Source organism: Xenopus laevis, chromosome 7L (genome assembly GCF_017654675.1).
Source record: "Xenopus laevis strain J_2021 chromosome 7L, Xenopus_laevis_v10.1, whole genome shotgun sequence".
Taxonomy (NCBI): domain Eukaryota; kingdom Metazoa; phylum Chordata; class Amphibia; order Anura; family Pipidae; genus Xenopus; species Xenopus laevis.
The window spans coordinates 116,874,423-116,899,540 of record NC_054383.1 but is presented as its reverse complement, the minus strand read 5'-3'; the positions used below and the strand labels follow the sequence as shown (position 1 = coordinate 116,899,540).

Here is a 25,118-nt window from a genome sequence, read left to right as displayed (position 1 = left end):
AAAGCATTAATTAAGAAGATAACTGTGGAATGTTTACAATAAAGACTGTTATATACTGTATTAATATTTGATGCTGCTGGTTTTTATTTTCTGAAATCATAACATTTAATGAGATTATTATTTTGTTTAACATTACAATCTAATAAGTTCTCACTGGTTTGGACACAGGATTGGCACACACTACTGGCCGGACTATCTTTGTCTCCAGAAACCATATGCATGTCCAGGACTGCCATCAGGAATCACACACTGTCTATTGGTTGTGGATAGGGATGTACCGAATCCAGGATTCGGTTCGGGATTCGGCCAGGATTCTGCCTTTTTCAGCAGGATTCGGATTCAACCATATCCTTCTGCCTGGCCAAACCGAATCCTAATTTGCATATGCAAATTAAGGGCAGGGAGGGAAATCGTGTGAATTTTTGCACAAAACAAGGAAGTAAAAAATGTTTTCCCATTCCCACCCCTAGTTTGCATATGCATATTTGGATTCAGATTCGGTCGAATCTTTCGCACAGGATTCGTGGATTCGGTGCATCCCTAGTTGTGGAATAGGGAACGTTGTGTCTATTTTTCTGTAAGCGTTTGCAAAACAATGCAGACTCACCCCTGCTTTCTTAACTGGAGTTAAAGACGGACTGTTGAGGATTAAGAGTGCTTATACTCATGCAGGGCTCCTGCAGCTGCAATTATACAAAACCATAAAAGAGAAAAAATTTAAGGCATAAAGTTTATTATAACATTACAAAACAGGTGGCTGCTGCCTAACACATTTCAGGAACACCCTGAGACCTTGCCTATTCTTGGTAAATGAAGCTTTATACCTCTTATCATTCCTTAAATGTAGAGTCTGTACATTATCAGTGTACTGAACAACCCTGTATATTAAAGGAGAAGGAAAGTCTTCCTGCCCTTGGGGGTGTCAAATGTTAGACACCCCAAGTGAATGTATTTACTTACCTGAAACCCCGGGCCAGTGCTCCAATCAGCATAAAACTGCACCGGCCCGGGGTTATTCCAGCGAGCACCACGGAGTGATCCTCTTCCGTCTTCCCCTTTCTTCGTGCAGCTTTAACTAAAAGGTTGGCTATTTTGTTCAACTGCGCATGCGTTTGCCCTGGGAAATTTTAATCAAGAAGAAGCCAGAAGATCGCTTACTGGTATAACCCGGGCCAGTGCAGTTTTCTGCTTATAGGAGCACCAGCCCGGGGTTTCAGATAAGTCAATACAATCACTTGGGGGTGCCTAACATTTGGCACCCCCAAGTGCAGGATGACTTTGCTTCTCCTTTAAAATTTCCATCAGCACCTCCTTTTGTTTTCCAATAAATATGTTTTTACCTTGGATAGAAGTAGCTATTTAGTCCTCTGTGCTCCGTTCTGAACTGCACAAACCTACAGACCAAAATGGGAGTGCAGGGAAAAGCAAATAGGTTTTCTCACCTCCTGCCTCCTACCTTCACCTAATTTGCCCACTAGTTAGGAACAGGGCCACCATCAGGGGTGCTGATCTACCAGGGCCGGGCCTAAAGGGGGCCTGGACTTTTTAAAATAGCCAGGCCCCCTTGACAGCGCCAAAACCATGCCGCACCTGCCGAAGTCCTGAAGAGTCGAAGTGCCGAAGAGCCGAAGGCCCAAAAAGACCCAAAGTCACGGAAGGAGCAGAAGTTGAAGCCCTGAAGCCGCGAAAAGACCAGATGTCACGAAAGGAGCCGAAGTTGAAGTCCTGAAGCCAGAAGTTCAGTTCTACTGAACACCAATGTGTTTTTTTTTTTTTTTATTAAACCCCTAGCCACAAATGTATTATTTTAACTCTATAGGTCCCTGCCAACAATGGTTTTTTTTTGCAAAAAATACTCTCTGGGGCCCCAATATTTCTTTTTAACATGTAAGGGGGGCCCTGGCGCCAATCTTTTTTAAAAATAACTTTTATAGGGGGCCCTGGCGCCGTTTTTTTTTTAACTTATATGGTGGCCCTCACAATCAATAGCTTTTTATAACGTATGTGTGGGGGTGTTTACCATTTTTAGTGCTGATGTCTGTGTGGCCTTTTAACTGTGGTGTGGGTGGACAGGATCTGGGGGGGGCTTGGGTGGGCCCCATAAAATTTTGTTGTACGGGGCCCCATGAATTCTAATGGCTGCCCTGGTTAGGGAGCAGTAGGAAGTGCAGGCTGCATAGGGGACCTGTTCTGCAAGCAGTAAGGACTGCATCTTCTGACAATACATACTGTGCAGAGAGCAACAACATTGGAGTCAAAATTAGTTTTAAATTATCACTAAGGGACTCACCTTTGTGCACTTTAGTGCTTTGAACTTGCATCCCCCTGGGTTGTAAATGTGTGCTCAATTTTTTTTATGATTCCATTCAAATATGTAGGTGGTGGTGGCCTTCCATAGAAAAAACAAAGAGAAGACAAATCTAGGGTTCTTGTCTATCAATATATGGAATATGCCTAGCTCAATATAGTTCTGCTATTGGAGTACTCTATCCATTCTCTATTCTGGGGACAACTTTGATAATATTCACATTTTGACAAATGTATTAAAGGGGTTATTCACCTTCCAACACTTTTGTCAGTTCTGTTGTTTTCGGACAGTTCACCATCATTGAATAAAGACTTTCTATTTGTGACCATACTGAGGTTTAAAGGGGGTGATTCACCTAGGTAACGTTTATTATGTTATAGAACAGCCAATTCTAAGCAACTTTTCAGTTGGTTTTCATTATTTATTTTTTGTAGTTTTATAGTTATTTGCCTTTTTCTTCTGACTCTTTGCAGCTTTCAAATGGGCGTTGCTGGCTCCCTTCTAAAAAAACAGATGCTCTGTAAGGCTACAAATGTAGTGTTACTTTTTATTACTGATCCTTCTATTCAGACCTCTCCTATTCAAATCCCAGTCTCTTATTCAAATCAATGCATGATTGCTAGGTTAATTTGGACCCTAGTTACTAGATTGGTTAAAGGAGAAGTCAATCCTTACGTGCAAAAATCCCTCCCCCCTCCTCTGTGTAGGACTCCCCCCTCCCCCAGCCTACCTGCCCCCCAGGCAAATGCCCCTAACTTGTTAGCAAGTCCTCTCCTGCTGAGTTCACAGCAGCCATCTTCTCCCAGGCGCTCTTGTTCCTGGAATCAGTGGCGTTTTCTGGCACATGCGCAGTATGAGGCATTTGCGTTTTACTGCGCATGCGCCGAAAGTCACGAAGTTTCCGAAAAAAGAAATCAGAAACATCGTGACAAGCATTCTGGATAACAGGTACCATACATGTATTGGGTACAGTTGCATAAATAGATGTTACAGGGCCCCAAATAATTTGAGGGGCCCCCAAACTTTCCAGAGGTTGACCTGTTTTACCAATATGTATTAAAATTACTTATTAATTAGGGCCTCATGGGCCCCTATACCTCCTGGGTGCCCCTGCAACCGCAGGGTCTGCTTCCTCTGTAGTTACACCCCTGATTGGGTATATGGGTATTGAACAAATGACCACCTTCCATTCAGAACATACGTTAACTGGTTTATTTAAACAAAAGGAGAATTATTGGATATATAAGTTAAAGACACTCAACCCTCCCCCCCCCTTGGTCTTAATGAAATGTCTAATGTTATTGTAATTTAAAAAGTCATCACGCTTCTCTGAAATAATTATTTTTCTACATGATAATTATTTATATGACAATCCAGTAGCGTTGGTTTGTATCAGTACCTTTATAACAGCTTTTATATTTATATCCATATTTATTTACTTGGCACTTAATTTCATGTTGCTATGGTCCTTTTACCTTAGCGACATAGTAGAATGTAATGCCTGCTTTAGTAATGATATAGGAAGTGCCCCTGTTGGGGATATTCACGCTATCTTTTTAACAATGGATCATCTATATGGGCAAAGTCTGGTTTAATCATAGGTAGGAACATGAGTTTGTACATATGACTATCGTTCTGTGGCACTCATCCCCATCATCATAAAGTGTTTTGAGAAGCTTGTCAAGAAACACATCAAAACCCTGCTGCCACCAGCACTGGACCCCCTACAGTTCGCATACCGTCAAAATCGCTGAACAGACGATGCAATAGCCACCACCCTCCATCTGGCCCTCTCTCATCTGGACAAAAAAAGACGCCTACGTTCGAATGCTGTTCATAGTCTTCAGTTCAGTATTCAACCCTATCATTCCTCAGCATCTGATAGAAAAGCTAAGCCTGCTTGGACTGAACACCTCCTTCTGCAGTTGGGTTCTGGACTTCCTGGTGGACAGACCTCAGTCAGTCAGGATTGGAAACATCATCTCCAGAACCAACACACACTGAGCACCGGAGCCCCTCAAGGCTGTGTGCTTAGTCCTCTACTGTTCACTCTGGTGACGCATGACTGTGCAGCCACGCACCGCACAAATCACATCATAAAGTTCGCTGATGACACGACCGTGGTGGGTCTCATCAGCAATAATAACGAGTCACCATACAGAGAGGAGGTGCATCGGTTAACAGACTGGTGCAGAGCCAACAACCTGTCTCTCAATGTCGACAAAATAAAGGAGATGGTTGTTGACTTTAGGAAGACTAGGAGTGACCACCTGCCACTGTACATCGACGGCTCTAATGTGGAGATCGTCAAAAGCACCAAATTCTTTGGTGTCCACCTGGCAGAGAACCTCACCTGGTCCCACAACACCAGCTACTTAACCAAGAAAGCCCAACAACGCCTCTACTACCTGCGCAAGCCGAGGAAATGCCTCTCCTACCATCCATACTCAAAACCTTCTACAGAGGGACTATCGAGATCATCCTGAGCAGCTGTATCACTGTCTGGGCTGGGAACTGCACTGTTATGGAGCGCAAGAACCTACAGAGGATAGTGAAGACAGCAGAGAAGACCATAGGTGTCTCTCTTCCTTCCATCACAGATATTTACACCACTCGCTGCATCCGTAAAGCCACCAGCATTGTGGCTGATCCAACACACCCCTCACACTCACTGTTCACACTCCTGCCATCTGGAAAAAGGTACCGAAGCATTAGGGCCCTCACTAAGAGACTGTCTAACAGTTTCTTCCCCCAAGCTATAAGGCTACTGAATACTCCGGGACCGGTCAGATCTCTCTCACACTCACACTCCATCTGACCTTACTTTATACCACAACGTTACACAGCCACTGAACGCCGTTGTATAAATAAACAGCCACTGGATACAGTTGTTCCCTATGAGCACATCTACACTTTGTCATGTTCTTTATCATGTTCTTGCTACTGTCATGTCACAATGATACACCCATCATATCTGAAGTTAGCATTATTTACGGTACTTAACATATTACATCTGCTGAGTGTGCACGGTCTTGTCCTGTCCCTGCACTATGCTGTCCTGTCTTGCAGGAGTTGCATATTTTTGCACTTGCACTTTTTGTCTGTGTCTGGTACATCTATGTTGTGTTTAGCACCATGATCCTAGAGGAACGTTGTTTCGTTTCCCTGTGTACTGTACAAACGTATATGGATGAAATGACAAACTCACTCTTGACTCTCTCAATCACATTATGGAAACCTCTAATGCCCAATGTTGGTTGGCAAGTCTCTAGCCAGAGACTATTATCCCACTGCTATTATAGGCACCATCTCTCCCTACTATACCTGCTATCTCACAGTCACAGTCCCTTCCCAGAGACTATTATCCCACTGTTACTATAGACACCATCTCTTCCTACTATACCTGCTATCCCACATATACAGCCCCTTCCCAGAGACTATTATCCCACTGTTAGTATAGGCACCATCTCTCCCTACTATACCTGCTATCCCACAGTCACACTCCCTTCCCAGAGACTATTATCCCACTATTACTTTAGGCCCCATCTCTCCCTACTATACCTGATATCCCACAGTCACACTCCCTTCCTGGAGACTATTATCCCACTGTTACTATAGGCACCATCTCTCCCTACTATACCTGCTATCCCACAGTCACACTCCCTTCCCAGAGACTATTATCCCACTGTTACTATAGGCACCATCTCTCTCTACTATACCTGTTATCCCACAGTCACACTCCCTTCCCGGAGACTATTATCCCACTGTTACTATAGGCACCATCTCTCCCTACTATACCCGTTATCCCACAGTCACACTCCCTTCCCAGAGACTATTATCCCACTATTACTTTAGGCCCCATCTCTCCCTACTATACCTGATATCCCACAGTCACACTCCCTTCCCAGAGACTGTTATCCACTGTTACTATAGACACCATCTCTCCCTAATATACCTGCTATCCCACAGTCACACTCCCTTCCCAGAGACTATTATCCCACTATTACTTTAGGCCCCATCTCTCCCTACTATACCTGATATCCCACAGTCACACTCCCTTCCCAGAGACTATTATCCCACTGTTACTATAGGCACCATCTCTCTCTACTATACCTGTTATCCCACAGTCACACTCCCTTCCCGGAGACTATTATCCCACTGTTACTATAGGCACCATCTCTCCCTACTATACCCGTTATCCCACAGTCACAATCCCTTCCCAGAGACTATTATCCACTGTTACTATAGACACCATCTCTCCCTACTATACCTGATATCCCACAGTCACACTCCCTTCCCAGAGACTATTATCCACTGTTACTATAGACACCATCTCTCCCTACTATACCTGCTATCCCACAGTCACACTCCCTTCCCAGAGACTATTATCCCACTGTTACTATAGGTACCATCTCTCCCTACTATACCTGATATCCCACAGTCACACTCCCTTCCCAGAGACTATTATCCACTGTTACTATAGACACCATCTCTCCCTACTATACCTGCTATCCCACAGTCACACTCCCTTCCCAGAGACTATTATCCCACTGTTACTATAGGTACCATCTCTCCCTACTATACCTGCTATCCCACAGTCACACTCCCTTCCCAGAGACTATTATCCCACTGTTACTATAGGCACCATCTCTCTCTACTATACCTGTTATCCCACAGTCACACTCCCTTCCCGGAGACTATTATCCCACTGTTACTATAGGCACCATCTCTCCCTACTATACCCGTTATCCCACAGTCACAATCCCTTCCCAGAGACTATTATCCACTGTTACTATAGACACCATCTCTCCCTACTATACCTGATATCCCCTTCCCAGAGACTATTATCCACTGTTACTATAGACACCATCTCTCCCTACTATACCTGCTATCCCACAGTCACACTCCCTTCCCGGAGACTATTATCCACTGTTACTATAGGCACCATCTCTCTCTACTATACCTGTTATCCCACAGTCACACTCCCTTCCCGGAGACTATTATCCCCGCTGTTACTATAGGCACCATCTCTCCCTACTATACCTGTTATCCCACAGTCACACTCCCTTCCCAGAGACTATTATCCACTGTTACTATAGACACCATCTCTCCCTACTATACCTGATATCCCACAGTCACACTCCCTTCCCAGAGACTATTATCCACTGTTACTATAGACACCATCTCTCCCTACTATACCTGCTATCCCACAGTCACACTCCCTTCCCAGAGACTATTATCCCACTGTTACTATAGGCACCATCCCTCTCTACTATACCTGTTATCCCACAGTCACACTCCCTTCCCGGAGACTATTATCCCCGCTGTTACTATAGGCCCCATCTCTTCCTACTATACCTGCTATCCTACAGCCACACTCCCTTCCCAGAGACTATTATCCCACTGTTACTATAGGCACCATCTCTCTCTACTATACCTGTTATCCCACAGTCACACTCCCTTCCCGGAGACTATTATCCCACTGTTACTATAGGCACCATCTCTCCCTACTATACCCGTTATCCCACAGTCACAATCCCTTCCCAGAGACTATTATCCACTGTTACTATAGACACCATCTCTCCCTACTATACCTGATATCCCACAGTCACACTCCCTTCCCAGAGACTATTATCCACTGTTACTATAGACACCATCTCTCCCTACTATACCTGCTATCCCACAGTCACACTCCCTTCCCGGAGACTATTATCCACTGTTACTATAGGCACCATCTCTCTCTACTATACCTGTTATCCCACAGTCACACTCCCTTCCCGGAGACTATTATCCCCGCTGTTACTATAGGCACCATCTCTCCCTACTATACCTGTTATCCCACAGTCACACTCCCTTCCCAGAGACTATTATCCACTGTTACTATAGACACCATCTCTCCCTACTATACCTGATATCCCACAGTCACACTCCCTTCCCAGAGACTATTATCCACTGTTACTATAGACACCATCTCTCCCTACTATACCTGCTATCCCACAGTCACACTCCCTTCCCGGAGACTATTATCCACTGTTACTATAGGCACCATCTCTCTCTACTATACCTGTTATCCCACAGTCACACTCCCTTCCCGGAGACTATTATCCCCGCTGTTACTATAGGCACCATCTCTCCCTACTATACCTGTTATCCCACAGTCACACTCCCTTCCCAGAGACTATTATCCACTGTTACTATAGACACCATCTCTCCCTACTATACCTGATATCCCACAGTCACACTCCCTTCCCAGAGACTATTATCCACTGTTACTATAGACACCATCCCTCTCTACTATACCTGTTATCCCACAGTCACACTCCCTTCCCGGAGACTATTATCCCCGCTGTTACTATAGACACCATCTCTCCCTACTATACCTGCTATCCCACAGTCACACTCCTTTCCCAGAGACTAATATTCCAAAACCAGCCCAAAACTAGCTAACAGGTACTTCAAATGTAGCCCAAAAATAGCACAATATGTCTTAAAAAAAATGAATATATGTACATAGTAAAATATGCCTTTTTAACACTCTTTTGCTAGTTTTTCCATGAGGCAAAATGTGACAGTGTTATTTCTACACAAGTCCTATTGCATGCTGGGTATTGTAGTCCTAGATTAGACTTGGCATTTGGCAAATTGTTGACTCAGAGCGAAAAAACAGCCATAGGCCCAAAAAGTAGCCCAAATCCATACCTTGCCTAGTTGGTACTTTCAAAACCCGCCTGAGCTTTAAATTAGTAGCCCAATTTGACTGGAAAACAGCCAACCTGGCAACTCTGCATGACCATAATATTTCTGACTGACATGCTCCACCCCCTGGGCGGAACTAAAGTTTGCAGCCGTCACGTGGGGCACGTACATCACGTATGCGCTTTAGGATTGAGAAATTATAAAGATATTTGTAACCAGATAGACGTGTGAGTGAAGTCCTGCTGGTTCGTGTGTCAGTATCCCGTCCCTCACAGAGACCTGGTGCACCGGCTACCCCCGCCTTTGAGAGGCTGAATTAGCATCTGACATGTTGGAGAGTGGGCGTGGCCTTGCTGTTATAAATGGGGTGGGCGGAGAGAGGCAGAGGCTGCTGGTGGTGACGTCTGTAGTTGTGCGACCCCGGGGGCTCTGGCTCGGCTCGGCTCGGCTCAGTGAGGGCTGCAGGTAATCCTTGTTTGTGTTGCTTGGGTGTGTTTTTGTAGTGCAGCTCTCTGGCTGCTTTCAGCACATGTGGTCAGGTTGTGGTTGTTAGAGGGTGCTGGGAGTTATAGTTCGCACGTGCAAGTTTAGTTTGGTTGCACAAACATTCTAATACCGTCCCTAATCTTGTAATTACCTTCTATAATCACTCCATACACAGCATAGTGGCCCAGTCGTGCAGCAACTGTGAACTGTGTAATGTTTGTCTGTATTCTGCACTGCTGCTTCTGACTACTGACACACTGCAGCCCAATCCAGTTGATTCCCACATCTGGATTTAGTGATCAATAACATTGAAGCCACTGGATATGTATGTATATGGCTTTGGTGCTTATTACATGGTGTATATAATAATCAGATGCATGCTGGGACTTTTGTTTTTTTTTTTAAATGTATTTTTTGCTCAGGGGCCATGGAAAATAGGTGAGTTTAGGGCTTCTTATGGCATACTGACCAGTGTTTTTCCAAGCTCTTGTTTGAACCTACCCCCAACTGCACACACATGAGGCATGGCCAGTGGCCACATTACACTCCCACCCATGTGTTTCATTATTGTCATATCTGTCCTGTGTCTGAATACAGTGACATTTATTACCACTTTTTCAGCCCCCCAACAATGTAGGTCTCTATAAAAAGATATTGCACAACACAGCTCATATATAAAAACCCTGCTTCATGTAAATAAACAATTTTCATAATAATATACTTTTCTAGTAGTATGTGCCATTGGGTAATCATAAATAGAAAACTGCCATATAAAAAAAAAAATAAAACCCTGAGATTGTACAATTCACTGTGCACCCAAACAAACTATACTTCTTAGGTCACATGAACCAATTAACAGAGTTGTCTTTTGCTTCAACACTTCTTCCTGTTGTAGTATTTCTGGTCAGGTGATCTCTGAGGCAGAACACAGACCATCGCAAAATTGGGGTTCAAGGCAAGAGATGTAAAAGGGCAATATTTACTTAAATATATATTCCAGTTTGGTAAGATTCTTTAATATGCCGCTTCATTTGATATAAATTATCTGTTGCTTAAGTGTTCATTCTGGGGGTATAGTTTTCCTTTAATGTTTGTTTTGTAATATTTTACATTAATGACCAGAAAAGTGTTTACTGTGTGCAATGATTCTATATATTTTATAGAACTTATCCCTAGCAACTCCCCATATGTTTTTTGTTTTTTAAAGGGGAACTCCGGCTTCCAAACCAAAATATGATAGAGCCCCACATAACACAGAAATCCATAATATACCGATCACAGTTACCTGTTTCTTCAAAAAAGTATGAATAAATACCATTTTCTATGCTGAAATCCAGCTGTTTTAACAGTTCTTCTCTTTCTGCATCATTTGAAATCCTGGCAGGGAAGCAGGGACTAAACACTGATGTTACAAATTGTAACAACTACTCCACAGCTTACAGACAGCATGCAGGAACTACATAACCCACAATGCATTGCACTGTTATTTCGGTTCCTTATTGAAATCACGTGTGCAGGGAATTGTGGTGTTTGGAGAATGCAGGCTGAGACCCAATGGCTGTTGATAACAGCAGTCAGCCAGCTCAGCAAAGTAGTCAGCCAGATCAGCAGGGGGCTAGGCTTAGAGAATGGTCAGAAACCATTAAAAATCATGAAAAGTCTGAATATTTTTTAAATGATGTATATTGCAAAGTTGCTTGAAATTGTTTTCTTTTCAAAAAGCTTGTTAAGGTTGTGTGCAGTTCCCCTTTAAATTATGCTTCTGCCTCTTTCCCACTTACAGTTTACAATGTCTGTTTGTTGGTAGTTACTGACCACAGCAACTAAAAGTATATTGTTCTTTACTCTGAGGTTACAATTTATTTTTATTCGTTCAGGTCCTCCTTTTCATCTTCCAGTCTTCTATAAAAAACAAAAAAAAAACTCTGCTTGGTTGCTAGGGTGGGTTAAAAACCCTAGCAACCAGATAGCTGGAGAAATCCCAAGTTAATAATTGAAGTAAACACAAAATATTTAAAATTTTAAAAGGGCCACTGCTGCGCAATATGTTGGCACTTTTAAAATACATGTTAATAAAGGTGAAGTATGTAATTTTTTTATGACAATTGTGGGCTACATACAAAGCCTTGTTTAACTATAGGTATATTTTTAACACATACAGTATTTGCCTTAAAGTTTGTGTTGATGCTTTATGTATATAACTCACTGGACCATATTTTCTGTAAAGTTACGGAGTGGCCCTGTCTAGTGGGTGGCCCTATGATTCCTAAACAAAAAAAAATGCCCAGCCTGTTGCTAGATGTTGGGTCTGCCAGTGAAGTGGAGGAGAAAGTGGGGTAAATTTCTTTCTTCAGGAAGAGGGAGGCTGAAGTCCGGTGCCTAGGGCAGTCCTCTTAAAGCAAGCAAATAGTTTTTAAAGTGCTTTAAAATTACTGTTTAACCAAGGGTTGTTATAAAACTCTATGTTAAAGGGGTGGTCAGCCTTCACGTTAATTTTTAGTATGTTATAGTCTCTAATTCTAAGTAACTTTTCAATTGGTCTTCATTATTTATCTTGTGTTAGTATTTGAATTATTCGCCATCTTCTTGTCTTTCCAGCTTTCAAATGGTGGTCACTGACCCCATCTAAGAAACAAATGCTTTGTAAGGCTACACATTTATTGTTGTTGCTATGTTTTATTACTCCTTTCTATTCAGGCTTCTTCTATTCATATTCCAGTCTTTTATTCAAATCTATGCATGGTTGCTAGGGTAACTTGGACCCTAGCAATAAGATTGCTGGAGAGCTGCTGAATAAATAACTCAAACCATAAAAAATGAAAACCATTTTCAAGTTTTAATATGGTTCTCTACATCATACTGAAAGTTAACTTACACGTGAACAATCCCTTTAAAGTGTTTTGGTTTTCCCACAACAATAATTTGCTAGTTTGTAGCTGCACTTTACATTAACCTTTATGCCTGTCGGCAATTGCAGCCTCTTTGATGCCCAAATGGGGAAAATATTTTTTACTTCCTTGTTTTGTGACAGTCGCTTGATTTCCCTCCCCGCCCCTAATTTGCATATGCAAATTCGGATTTGGCCAAATCCTGCTGAAAGCCTGAATACCTGATTCGGTGCATCCCTAATATTTCATTTTAATAAACTATAATTGGAGAACCGACTGCATTAAAAGCCGGGAAGAACAAATTTTTGAATTCGGCCAAATTCCACAGCAATTCCCATTAAAGTAACAACAGTTCAGTATAAAAATTGGGTAAATAGGCTGTGCAACTGTGCAAAATAAAGTTTCTAATAGTTAACCAAAAATGTAATGTATAAAGACTGGATGTGTAACATAATAGCCAGAACACTACTTCCTGCTTTTCAACTCTCTAACTCTGAGTTAGTCAGCGACTTGAAGGGGGGGCCACATGGGACATAACTGTTCAGTGAGTTTGCAATTTATCCTCGTCATGCAGCTCCAGAGTAAAAAGCAAACAGTTATGACCCATGTGGCCCCCAGGTATGTTACTGCCTGGTAACCAATCGGTGGAAACAAAGAGAGCTGCAAAGCAGGAAGTAGTGTTCTGGCTATTATGTTGGACATCCAGTCACTCCAGCCTTTATACATTATATTTTTGGCTAACTAACTATATTGGAAACATTTTTATTTTTGCACAGCCTATCTATTTACCCAGCTTTTTTTATTTTTTTATTATACTGAACAATGACTAACTTTTTTTTCACATGACTTTAATTTTTACTTTTTGTTTGTGTTGATAGGGTTGAACACATCTCACCAACATGACTGACATGGCTGACAATCACCAGGAGGCTTGGGAGGTGTTGGTTAATGCTGCGGAAAAATACCGCAGACTGACTGGAAACGATACAGTGCTAATCACTGCCTACAAACCCAAACTGCTTTCCTCCTTCGAATATTCTATACACGGGAGCGGGCTGCTCCTGGAGGCCACACAACGCTACCTTGATGACATTTCTGTAGTGCACAAAACCACTGCCTTTACCAGCCCCATGCCCATCTACAAAACCAATGAGACCTCATCAGGCAGACAGAACTCGTACTCAAAGAGCTACCCCTCGATTTATGGCCAGGAGCAGTTTTCTTCAATTGAGGACAATGACAGAGCCAATCCCATAATCCAAAACCAAATGCCTGACGACATGTCCAAATTGGAGGCACCAGATGAAGAGGACTATGACTACAACAAGCAGTTGGAAAAGACTGCTGAACCTCTTCCTAGTGACTCTGCAGGTAAGAACAAAGCTGGCATTTATTTGGAATCCTCAATACCCAACTCTACATATTGGGTGGCACTTTAGTGGTTAGCCCATGTGCCTTACTGTGCGGAGTTCAGTTCTAGACTTGACTTTTTTTTTCATCTTCCAAAATCAGGTTTTCTCCCACCATTTCCCATCTCCTCTCTGCATAGAGTGCATATTTGTCAGATCATTATAGCCTTGCGCGTTTCATGTTGCGCACACACTGGAAGGCACATTTATCGAGGGTCAAATTCATGTGTTTGGGTTTTTTTTTTTTAACTCCCATAAACTTGTAATTAGACTAGTCGAAATTTTATTAATAAAATCGAATTTGTTAAACTTGAACGCATTTAAACGACCTGAAAACTCTAATCGAATTGGATTCGAATGATGATAAACCCGATTCGAATGGTAAACTTGATGGTTATTTTACTTTCTCTGAATAAAAACTTGAATGTTGGTAAGGCTATAAACATCACCAAATTGATCCCTGGACCTCTCCCAAGGACCTCTCCGTAATTCGGCAGGTTTTAGGTGGCGAATAGTCGAATTTGAGTTCTTAATGGGCAAGAGAACTTGAATTTTTGGCTAAAATAAAAATTCAAATTTTCAGGTCGACCCTTAATAAATCTGTGTGTGTGTGACCCGAAACGCGTAAAGCTATAATAAAATAATGTATTTTTACCCAATATTGCCTGGTGAAGATTGTCTTTTGATAGTTTGGACTGTTCCCCTTGCTGAAGGCTCGGGGCAATGCACCTGGGCTTCTTCCATTACTTGGTGAGTTACTTTTTGATGTTGAACTACTCCTCTCTGATTAGCATGCATTATGGCCATAAAGGGGCTGACAATATCAGCTGACTTGGATTCCCGGAACGGAGTTGGCAGCTTTAATGGCTGTGTATGGGGCACTCTTGATATCTGGCAGGGTTGAAAAACTGCCCATTAACCAATAGGTGCCTGGAAGCCTGCAGAATGCTATTTCAAATCTGATCAACCTGATTTTGGCTAGCTAGCACTAACTAAACTGCCTCCCTCCCCACATAAGGGAAGCAAAGCAGTTCATTAGCAGAGGAATCTAATTTTAGATTTAAAGCACTTACTATGGAGGTGGGCTTAGCATTACGGTCCTAGTTATGATGCTGTGTAAATCATTGGGGGAAAAACAATTCACTGGTGATGCTATCCATAGCAATCAATCAAAGATCTTTGTTTTTGTCTAGCTTGTAGGTGACTGTTGAAATCTAATTGCTGATTGGTTGCTATGGGAAACATAACCGGCGATGGGTTTTTGTCCAATATTTTACTCGGCATGATAAATCGGCTTTGTGCTGGCTTTGCATTGGTGCAAACATTCGTTTGTTTAGCTGTGGTTTTGTCTGCTTTAAAGATACAACTGTCTGAAATCCACAGTGTTCTTGCTGTAGCTGACAGCCATGAAAAATAAAAAACTATTCTTGTTTGTAAAATACCAGTGACTTCTATGAAGGAAGTGTGTGTGTCTGAAACGTGACCCTGTGCTGTATACAGAATATTGGTGGTCTGTGTATATTCGGCTGCCATAAAACTTGGTGGTGTTTGTGCAGTAGTTAATTCTGAGGGAAGCTTCCCCCTATGTTGCAAATAACATTTGGTCACCTACAGTGGTGTGAAAAACTATTTGCCCCCTTCCTGATTTCTTATTCTTTTGCATGTTTGTCACACAAAATGTTTCTGATCATCAAACACATTTAACTATTAGTCAAAGATAACACAAGTTAACACAAAATGCAGTTTTTAAATGAGGGTTTTTATTATTTAGGGAGAAAAGAAATCCAAACCTGTGTGAAAAAGTAATTGCCCCCTGAACCTAATAACTGGTTGGGCCACCCTTAGCAGCAATAACTGCAATCAAGCGTTTACGATAACTTGCAACGAGTCTTTTACAGCGCTCTGGAGGAATTTTGGCCCACTCATCTTTGCAGAATTGTTGTAATTCAGCTTTATTTGAGGGTTTTCTAGCATGAACCGCCTTTTTAAGGTCATGCCACAACATCTCAATAGGATTCAGGTCAGGACTTTGACTAGGCCACTCCAAAGTCTTCATTTTGTTTTTCTTCAGCCATTCAGAGGTGGATTTGCTGGTGTGTTTTGGGTCATTGTCCTGCTGCAGCACCCAAGATCGCTTCAGCTTGAGTTGACGAACAGATGGCCGGACATTCTCCTTCAGGATTTTTTGGTAGACAGTAGAATTCATGGTTCCATCTATCACAGCAAGTCTTCCAGGTCCTGAAGCAGCAAAACAACCCCAGACCATCACACTACCACCACCATATTTTACTGTTGGTATGATGTTCTTTTTCTGAAATGCTGTGTTACTTTTACGCCAGATGTAACGGGATGCGCACCTTCCAAAAAGTTCAACTTTTGTCTCGTCGGTCCACAAGGTATTTTCCCAAAAGTCTTGGCAATCATTGAGATGTTTTTTAGCAAAATTGAGACGAGCCTTAATGTGGTTTGCGCCTTGGAAATCTGCCATGCAGGCCGTTTTTGCCCAGTCTCTTTCTTATGGTGGAGTCGTGAACACTGACCTTAATTGAGGCAAGTGAGGCCTGCAGTTCTTTAGATGTTGTCCTGGGGTCTTTTGTGGCCTCTCGGATGAGTTGTCTCTGCGCTCTTGGGGTAATTTTGGTCGGCCGGCCACTCCTGGGAAGGTTCACCACTGTTCCATGTTTTTGCCATTTGTGGATAATGGCTCTCACTGTGGTTCGCTGGAGTCCCAAAGCTTTAGCTTTTTAGCAAAAAAAAAGTTTACTTCCTTGTTTTGTGACAGTCACATGATTTTAAGGGTTCGGCCAGGCACAAGGATTCGGCCGAATACCAAACCGGATTCTGTGCATTCCTAGAAAGGTGTATATTTATTATAATCGGTTAACCTTCAACGTAATACTACTCTTGAGTCCTGTTAAAAGAAACCACATTTTTCTTTTCTATTGTGTACACATGGGCTTCTGTATCAGACTTAATGTTTTCAGCATAAACCTCCTTGCCCCAGGCGTGAGCATGCTCAGTTTGCTCCTCACTCCCCCCTCCCTTTCCTCCCCTCCATGTGGAAATGTGAGCCCAGAGCTATAAGTGAGCAGGGAGAGACTGAGGCACGAAGTGATGTCACACCAAGCTGATATAGCAGCTGCTATCCTGAACAAGCTTTAGAGCTGTTTACTCAGTATGGTAAAGAATTCTGCGGAATAATAGTCCTATAGCTTGCACTATTGTGGCTAATCTGTTGTATACATGTTCCAGTCCTTTCTCACACCCATAGTTTTTAGTGTATTGTGTAGTAAAATACTTTTTCCTTGTTAACTGGGTAAGCCTGGATACCTTGGAGATTGGGGCAAGATGCCAGCAAAACCTAGTCAATTCTAATATGTATCTAAGGGCCTTGATCTACAACTTGCTAGTGGGACTGTATGGGTATGTAGCCTGCACAGAGGTGGAGCATACTTCATAGACTATGCTTGTTACAACTGCACTATTTTGGCAAGCTGAATGTAGACTGGGGTGATCAGGCAGGGAGTGTAACTATATTTGCTTTTGCAAGAGGCTGATGTATTGGTGCAGCTGTACTGCATCCCTGAGTATGAATGCAAAGTTGTATACAAGTATGTAGTCTTTGGGATATTTTAGTTCCCAGATTTAATGCCCAATACCAGTAAACACAGGATATGGGCAGTAGTAACATGTACATATTTAGCTTGGCACTTGAGCAAAGTGTTCATTTATTCATATTAAAATCCAAAGCATTAAGCTATGTGCAGTTCCCACTTTCTAACTCAAGGTGGCAGAAGTAGAACATAGTGTGTTGCTGAGTAGTAACTTTATTGCTTCAATGTGTTTGGCACAGGGCTATTTGTGATGGACGAGGATTCCAACAGCCAAGACTGTGAACCTTTTTTTGAATCTGACCAAGAAGAAAGCACTGATGGTAAGATCAGGTTTGCTCTAAACATGCGTTTAAAGCAATCCGTATTGCAGGGAAAAGCCTAATCATGTGAGGAAATAATAAATCTGTCCCTGTCCGTATCTAGTAGAATTAAGTAAAGGGTTTTACCCTCCAAAGGTTTAAATGCCGGGGAATTCCCTACCACTTCAGTTGGACTGAAGAAGCCACTCTGAGTGGTGAAACCTTTTCGGGGGGGGGGGAACTTAAGGGGGTTATTTATTAAGGTCAAGTTGTGGTTTTTTTTTTATAAACAAGAAAAACTTGTTGATATTTTTCAGTCAAAACCAATTTTTTTTTTTTTTTTTTTTTTTTTTCCCAAATGTATTCGGGTTGAACTCCATGGTGCGAGCTGGTCCAATGCGATGCGCTGAGAGGAAGCGCATGCGGCGACTATAAGGGAAGTAATAGAAACGTCATACCTTGTCGTTGCGTGTATCCGACACGACTGTCGGATGTAGATGCAATGTGCGGCATTCACATCACAGTCGTGTCAGATGCACGCAGCGACAAGGTCCGACATTTCCATTACCTTATATTTACCACATCCGTCTCATGCGCTTCCTCTCAACGCATTGGACCAGCTCACACTGGAGTTCAACCTTATACCCCGAAGCTGGAAACCTATCAAATCAAAACACCATCTTAAACCTGTTGAGGTCATGTAGGATTCAATGGTACAGATACCTTGAACCTTTTGAAGATGTTTGTAGCCTTCATGATGTTCGGGGGGGGGGGGTTCGGTGGGTTTCACTCAAATTCTGAATTCGAGTATTCTGGGTTTCCACCCGGAATTTACGGATTAGTTTTTTTTTCCATATATCCGAAAGCGTGTGAGTTTAATTTGAGGTATTAAAAAAAAAAAAAAAAAAAAAAAAAAAAAAAAAAAAAAAAAAAAAAAATAATAATAATAATAATAATAATAATAATTAAACTCTGCCTTTGATTATAACACCCTAAATGTCCAGTTGACTTTGACTTGATTCTACTAGATACTGTTTATATCATAACTTGTATAATTGAGAATCTTCTGTTTAAATTAAGACTTGTATAAATGAGAATCTTCATAGAAAATCTGTATGGTGTGTTGCACTGTTTAGCCAAAAATGTAATGTATAAAGGCTGGATGTGTAACATAACAGCAAGAACGCTACTTCCTGATTTTCAGCTCTCTTGGTTTCCACTGATTGGTTACCAGGCAGTAACCAATCAGTGACTTTAGGGGGGGCACATCGGTCAGATTCAAAAGCAAACAGTTGAGGATCAATTGCAAACTCACTGAACAATTATTTCCCCCTTATAGTCACTGACTACTTCCTGCTTTGCATCTTTCTAGTGTTCTGTCCTGTTATGTTGGACACCCAGTCACTCCAGCCTTTATACATTACATTTTGGGATAACTTAACTCTATTAGGCTGTGCAAATAAAAGAAACTATTCTATCTATTTACCCAGTTTATTTTTACACTGAACTGTTAATTTAAGGTAACCTCAAAGGACAAATTAACCAGAGGATATCTTTAAGTCATAGCCAAAGAGATTCATTTTTTTGTTTTTTATTAATTAATACATTTTTATTTATTTTTAAACCTTTAGATACAGGCAGTTCTGTACTTACGCACTTAACTAGACTTATTCCCTATGTTAAAACAGGGGAGCTGTTGCTGACATAAATAATATAGTGAATAAAGTACCCCCTCTTGTAAAATATAAGGATATTATTAGTTACCGAGGAGTTTCATGACCATATAAAAGCACAAGGCCGAGTGTTTTTATACAGGTCATGGAACTCCGAGGTAACTTCTAATATCCTCATATTTTACAACTGGGGGTACTTTATTTATTATAATACACAAATTTCAGTGAGTCATGTGACAGAAATTACATCACTACTCACCATTTATAACTGATGACATCACTACTCACCGTTTATAAGGATATAATTTACAGGATATTCATGGCTTTTGTGTATTATATAGTAATACCTGCCATTTGTATTTCAGAGCAACATCCCATTTTTGCTTTAAAAATAATTTGCACATATCCCAACATTCCTCACCCTGATATTCATTTAAGGAGGGGGTTTCTCCTTCGCATTCACTAGGTCAGTAGCCAGTTAACCAGAATGTGTGGACGCACCTTGTTTACACCCGGCACCTTTCCTTCTTCCATAAGCCCAGCAGGGTTTATATACAGGGTGCAGTTTAATCGGCCGCTGTCAAATATGACTGATGAAAATGTCAATTGACAGAGCTGAAGGCAGAAGACAATGTTAAGCTCTTTTTAGAGGCTTATGTGAGCAGATTACATTCAAACACTCTGGGATTTATACTGAAATCTACTTTCACTTATTAAGCCGGACTTTGATTAACCCCTTCTGTCTCACACGATGCAGAGGTTCAACTGTGGGTCTCGAGGCCTTGAGTAAGGGATTGTGGACCCAATTCGAATGTCCATTGGGATAAGATTTTAGGCGTTGGTATCAGCGTATTTTGTAGCAGTTGTAAAAATATAGATTTTCATGTTTCTACAAAAAAAAATTCCCTCTGGATTGGTTATGTGTAAATTGGCAGAGCCCTCGTCTCTCCTCTATACATAGAGCAAAGTGGCTTTTCCAGATTAACGTTAGTACATGACCCTGTATAACAGAATCCAGTAGATCCCTGGCACTGCAGGACACACAGGTGAAGGATGAGCTCATTGTTGAGGCGGAATCCCGACTGCTTTTACTAATTTAGGCTCATTTTGCATTGGAACAAGGTGCAGTCATGGTGACCATAGAGAAGGTAAGACTATAGAAGCCAGTGCATGGATTGCTAGTAAAATGTGTAACCCACTTGTGTGGCAGATGGCAGTCTTACTGATGATTTACCTGGGCACCCCCCACCCCAGCGCAACTATCAGCAGTACGCAAGGTCTCTTCCAGTCACTGTGCCTGTCTGGGGCTTCAAGGAGAAGAAGCAGCAAAATAAGTCTTCAGATGACGAGACCAGCAAGGTGAGCACATGACTTCAAGTCTTGGTTTAAAAAACATACAGATTGTTTTGAGTGTTTTTGCTTGCATGTCTTCATATTTAAGGGGCAGATTTATTAAGGGTCGAACTGAAAATTATTTTTTTTTTTGTCAATGGGAGAAGTCCAGGTATCAATTTGGTGGTTTGCAGCCATCCTGATTTTTTTTTTTTTTTTTTTTTTTTTTCCGCTGAAATAGAGATGCAGAGATAGATATGTAAACAAATATTTATTTATTTGTGGGTGCATCTCCACTTTGTATTGAACAACAAGTCAACTGCCTGTTCTTGGCCTTCTAAAACCATTGCACTGCTATTTATCTATACCGTAAAACACTAATCTTTCATACACAAGTTTCCCCTCATTTTACTCTGTTCGGGGGCACCACCAATATAATGTATTTCCCAAATATTACAACGTTCTTTTCTGGTACCCTTAAAGGAGAAGGAAAGTCTTCTTGCACTTACTTACCTGAAACCCCAGGCCGGTGCTCCTATCGGCAGAAAGTGCACCGGCCCTGGGTTATTCCCAGAGCGATCCTCTTCAGGCTTCTTCTTGCTTCAAATTCCCGGGGCAGACAAATGCGCAGTAGAACGAAATAGCCGACTTTTTAGTTAGTTTGGCTTTTCGTTCTACTGTGCATGCGCATCCGCGCAAAGAGAGAAAAAGCCGGAAGAGGATCGCTCTGTGGTGCTCACTGGTATAACGCCGGTGCAGTTTTCTGCCGATAGGAGCACTGGCCCGGGGTTTCAGGTAAGTCAATACAATCACTTGGGGGTGCCTAACATTTGGTACCCCCAAGTGCGAGAAGACTTTCCTTCTCCTTTTCTACTGTAGAAATGATTTAATTTGGATAATTAGGTGCAGCATTGGAATTGTAAGAAATTCACTTCAATGTCTTGTCCTTTTGGTTCAGTTTCCTTCTCCCGACCTGGACAGAATTGCAGCCAGTATGCGTGCCCTGACCATTGACCACTCGCAGCCATTTGGTGACCTCCCGCGCCCCCGACTGAACACTGGGGACTTTCAGACAAAGTACAGAAAATACTGAGCCGCCTGAGCCCTGCAAGAACACTGGTCTGAACACTACGACATTTCCACTACAACATTTATCAATCAGCAAATGAAGCTACACATATCAGACTGCCCACCTGCTGTTAGATGGGTAACTTACATCCCCTGCTCCCATCTCATGTGATGACTTCATTTTCACTTTTTCTTTTTAAATGTCATTATTTTTTAATTGTACCCCATCTTGTGTCGGTGTGAGGCACAGCAAAACTTGACTATGGTGGTGGTTCCCATTTGATTTGTGTAAAAACAACAAATGATCTTCCCCATTTATTTTAACTGCCCCCCCCTCAATGAAAAGAGGAACAAATGTTTCTATTTGAGCGGGTCGTTTTCCGTTATGCCCTCGACAAGCCATTGGTCGGCTTACATGTTACCTGGGGAGTGAAATTGTTGCCTTTAACTCTGTTTGTACAATATATCGGGTAACTTTATAATCCGTTAATCGGTCAATACCAGCATATCTGCACCAGCATATCCACATGCAAGAACCATAGCTCCAGCTTCTAATAGGGGAAATAGTTCATGATCCTGTGATCACTGTGATACTCTAAATGGCTAAACACTTTCACCTGGCATATATTCCTTCCTATATATATGTTTGTTTTTTTTTAAATTCTGTCCAACCCTGGTTTAACATGTTTACTAATATTGGAGATAAATATCTGGAGAGATTCCTAGCGATTTTGCCAATCTGCAATTAGATTTAAACCGTCACCTATAAGTTAGAAAACGAAAGCAAAGATCTGATTGGCTGCTACAGGCAACATCTCCAGATATTACCTCCAATGTTGGTAAACCTGCCCCTAAAACCTTTTCCAGGTCACTAGGGATACTAGTCGTTCTAACTAAGCAGAGGTAAACCATGAGGGCTTTAAGAGCAGGATAGAATGTAGCATTTAATCGAATCCTCTCCATAAGTTAGCCTTTTGGATGGTAACATCTTGGAGAGAGGTAGGAAAAGCCAAGAGTTTTAGAGGAGAATTCAACCTGTAATACCCCCCCGGGGCAAATACCCCTAATTTTTTACTCGCCAGATTCTGGCCTCAGAGTTCACGCCAGCCATGTTCTTCTCCAGGAATCTTCATGTATAGACGTCATAGTTGGGAGTACATTTCCGGTCCCGAACCACTGAAAGCCACAAATTTCAAGAGAATTTTCGTGACTTTTGGCACATGCGCGGTGGTTCGGGACTGGTAATTGACTCCAATTGCGCATGCGCTGAAACTTCCGAAGAAAGAAGATGGTGCCCGTGAGGCCAGATTTTCACTGAGGGGTGAGTAAAAATTAGGGACATTTGCCTGGGGGCAGGTAGGCTGGGGGGGGAGGAGGGAGTGCGATCTACCCAGGGTAGATTTCTTTTTTTTTTTTTTTTTTTTTTTTTTTTTTTTTTTTTTACTAGTTGAATTCTCCTTTAAAAGTTCATAATTGAAAGGTGTAATAGGCTATGTATGAGATGCAGCCTTGTCACCACCACTTCAAGGCAAGCTCTGTGATTGGATTAATTTCATAGCACGTCTGACTGGGGGAACATTCCTTCTCATGTTCATATGACTATATACCAGTCCTAGAAGCCATGTTAATTGGTGTAGGGAGAATGACTGACTGTTAACTACCACTTGTTCTCAAGTCCTCTGTCCAGGTGATCAATGTGGCCGTTCCCCCAGGACAGGTGCTGTGTCTCAAAGTTTGTGTGTGTGTAATCCAAACTTTCTCAGTGTTATATGAACTCCCATTGAAAGATAAGGCCTTAATGTTAAAGGGTAAGTTTCATACCCTTACAGTGTATACTTTCCCCTTCTGTACATTTTCTTCATGTGCAGCGCTGAGGTATTGAGGGTGACTACACATACAGACCCTGAAATGATTGAATTGTGACCATTTTCTGAGTGACTTGCTAAAAAATAAAGTTATTTTAAGAATAAAAAAAAACCTTGTCTGTTTTTCATTGTGGGATTTTTTCTTTGGTGGCCTCATACGCTGACATTGGAACAAACCATATTGTGTGTTTTGGACACACTTGTGACCTGAATAGATCCTATTAATGTTGGTGTGCTCTGTCACCCATGTACAGTATGAAATCAATTGGATCACTGTGTAGCTCGGCAACAACCCCAAACTACAGAGCCACCCAAGGAAACAAAAACAATTGTAATTAGGGGCACAGCATGATACACCATCTCAATCTGTCAGTCTGGTTAGTTGGGAGTTTTTTTTTTTTTTTTTTTTTTTAATATGTTGAAATCTGACAAGGGGGCTATAAATTTGCCAGGTGCCCTCAGTCATGTGACATTGCTAAAAATGGTCCTAGTGGTAGATATGAGAACTAAATTTAATAGATTAAAATCTAAGTCTAACTGCAACTCCTTCAATTAAGTGGAGTAGAAGAAACCCCATAGTTTATCTGAAAGCGGTTCATGAAGCACGACTTGAGATGACTGCCTACACCAATATTACAACGAAAATATACATATATTGGTTCAAAAATACAATTTTATATGAGTTAAATTTGGATTGTAAACTAATTTGGAAATAAAAACTACTCCATAAATGATTGATTCCTGTGTAGACTCCATTTTTAAACAAATTAAACATTTTTCTCTAATCAGATCAAGTATAAGGTATCGTTTTATTAGATGTAATTCATCCTTATTGGAAGCAAAACAATCCTGTTGGGTTTAATTCATTTGATTTTTTTTTTTTTTTTTTTTTTTTTAAGTAGACTTAAGGCATTGAGATCCAAGTTGCAGGTCCCGAGCATTCTGGATAACGGGTCCCATACTTGTATAAACATCTGGCTCCTTCCTTTTCCGTCTGCCTTGCTCCGTATAATTCCCAAATCTGTATTGAAATGGACCATGGCTTATCCAGTGACTTCTGATAACTGGTAGTTCCTGGGGTAAGTGGCACATAGTAGAGAAAGCAAATCCGAAACCATTTAATTCTGAGAATATTTAGAAAATAACACACCACTAAATCAGCACATATTTATTTCAAAAGAAAATGAGGCAATTTAGCTCCAGTGAGCAACAAGAAATATGAACAAATAACAGCAGATTCACGCATCAGCCAGGGGGATTATTTGGTGCATTGTACCAAGGATCATTACTGGAAACCTCATTTGCCCCAATACGGTATTTGGCCTTTACAGAGGGCCCAGAATCCATCCCATGGTTTGTACAGTCTGAATGCAGTATTACAGCAGCGATTGTCTTAACTCTGTCCTTCCTGAACCAAAAACAACAAGGGTTCTACAGCCACTCAGGAGTAACAGGCACCTTCTTGTGTCTTCCTGTGTGA

General features: G+C 41.6%; 2 protein-coding genes across 4 annotated transcripts in view; one reads left to right on the top strand and one right to left on the bottom strand.

Moving 5' to 3' along the window:
- Window positions 1-9,308: 9,308 nt before the first annotated feature.
- Window positions 9,309-23,750, top strand: akt1s1.L (AKT1 substrate 1 (proline rich) L homeolog). Of its 3 annotated transcripts, none has more exons than XM_041568551.1 (5): window positions 9,309-9,469; window positions 13,257-13,749; window positions 17,641-17,721; window positions 20,584-20,732; window positions 21,664-23,750. In XM_041568551.1, exons 2-5 carry the CDS (start codon window positions 13,278-13,280, stop codon window positions 21,796-21,798), a joined length of 837 nt encoding a protein of 278 aa, XP_041424485.1. In that variant the 5' UTR covers window positions 9,309-9,469; window positions 13,257-13,277; the 3' UTR covers window positions 21,799-23,750.
- Window positions 23,751-24,791: 1,041 nt separating this feature from the next.
- LOC108696738 (pleckstrin homology-like domain family A member 2) overlaps window positions 24,792-25,118 on the bottom strand; it is a 15,317-nt gene continuing 14,990 nt past the window's right edge. Inside the window, exon 2 of the mRNA XM_018226349.2 lies at window positions 24,792-25,118. This exon is cut by the window's right edge and continues 86 nt beyond it. The gene's annotated coding sequence lies outside the window, so the exon portion shown is untranslated.

Bases quoted from the DNA above. Each gene is read 5' to 3' on its own strand.
- akt1s1.L (XM_041568551.1), top strand. From the start codon at position 13,278: ATGACTGACATGGCTGACAATCACCAGGAGGCTTGGGAGGTGTTGGTT. The intron at 13,750-17,640 runs GTAAGAACAAAG...TGTTTGGCACAG, and splicing joins TCTTCCTAGTGACTCTGCAG to GGCTATTTGTGATGGACGAG. The intron at 20,733-21,663 runs GTGAGCACATGA...CTTTTGGTTCAG, and splicing joins CAGATGACGAGACCAGCAAG to TTTCCTTCTCCCGACCTGGA.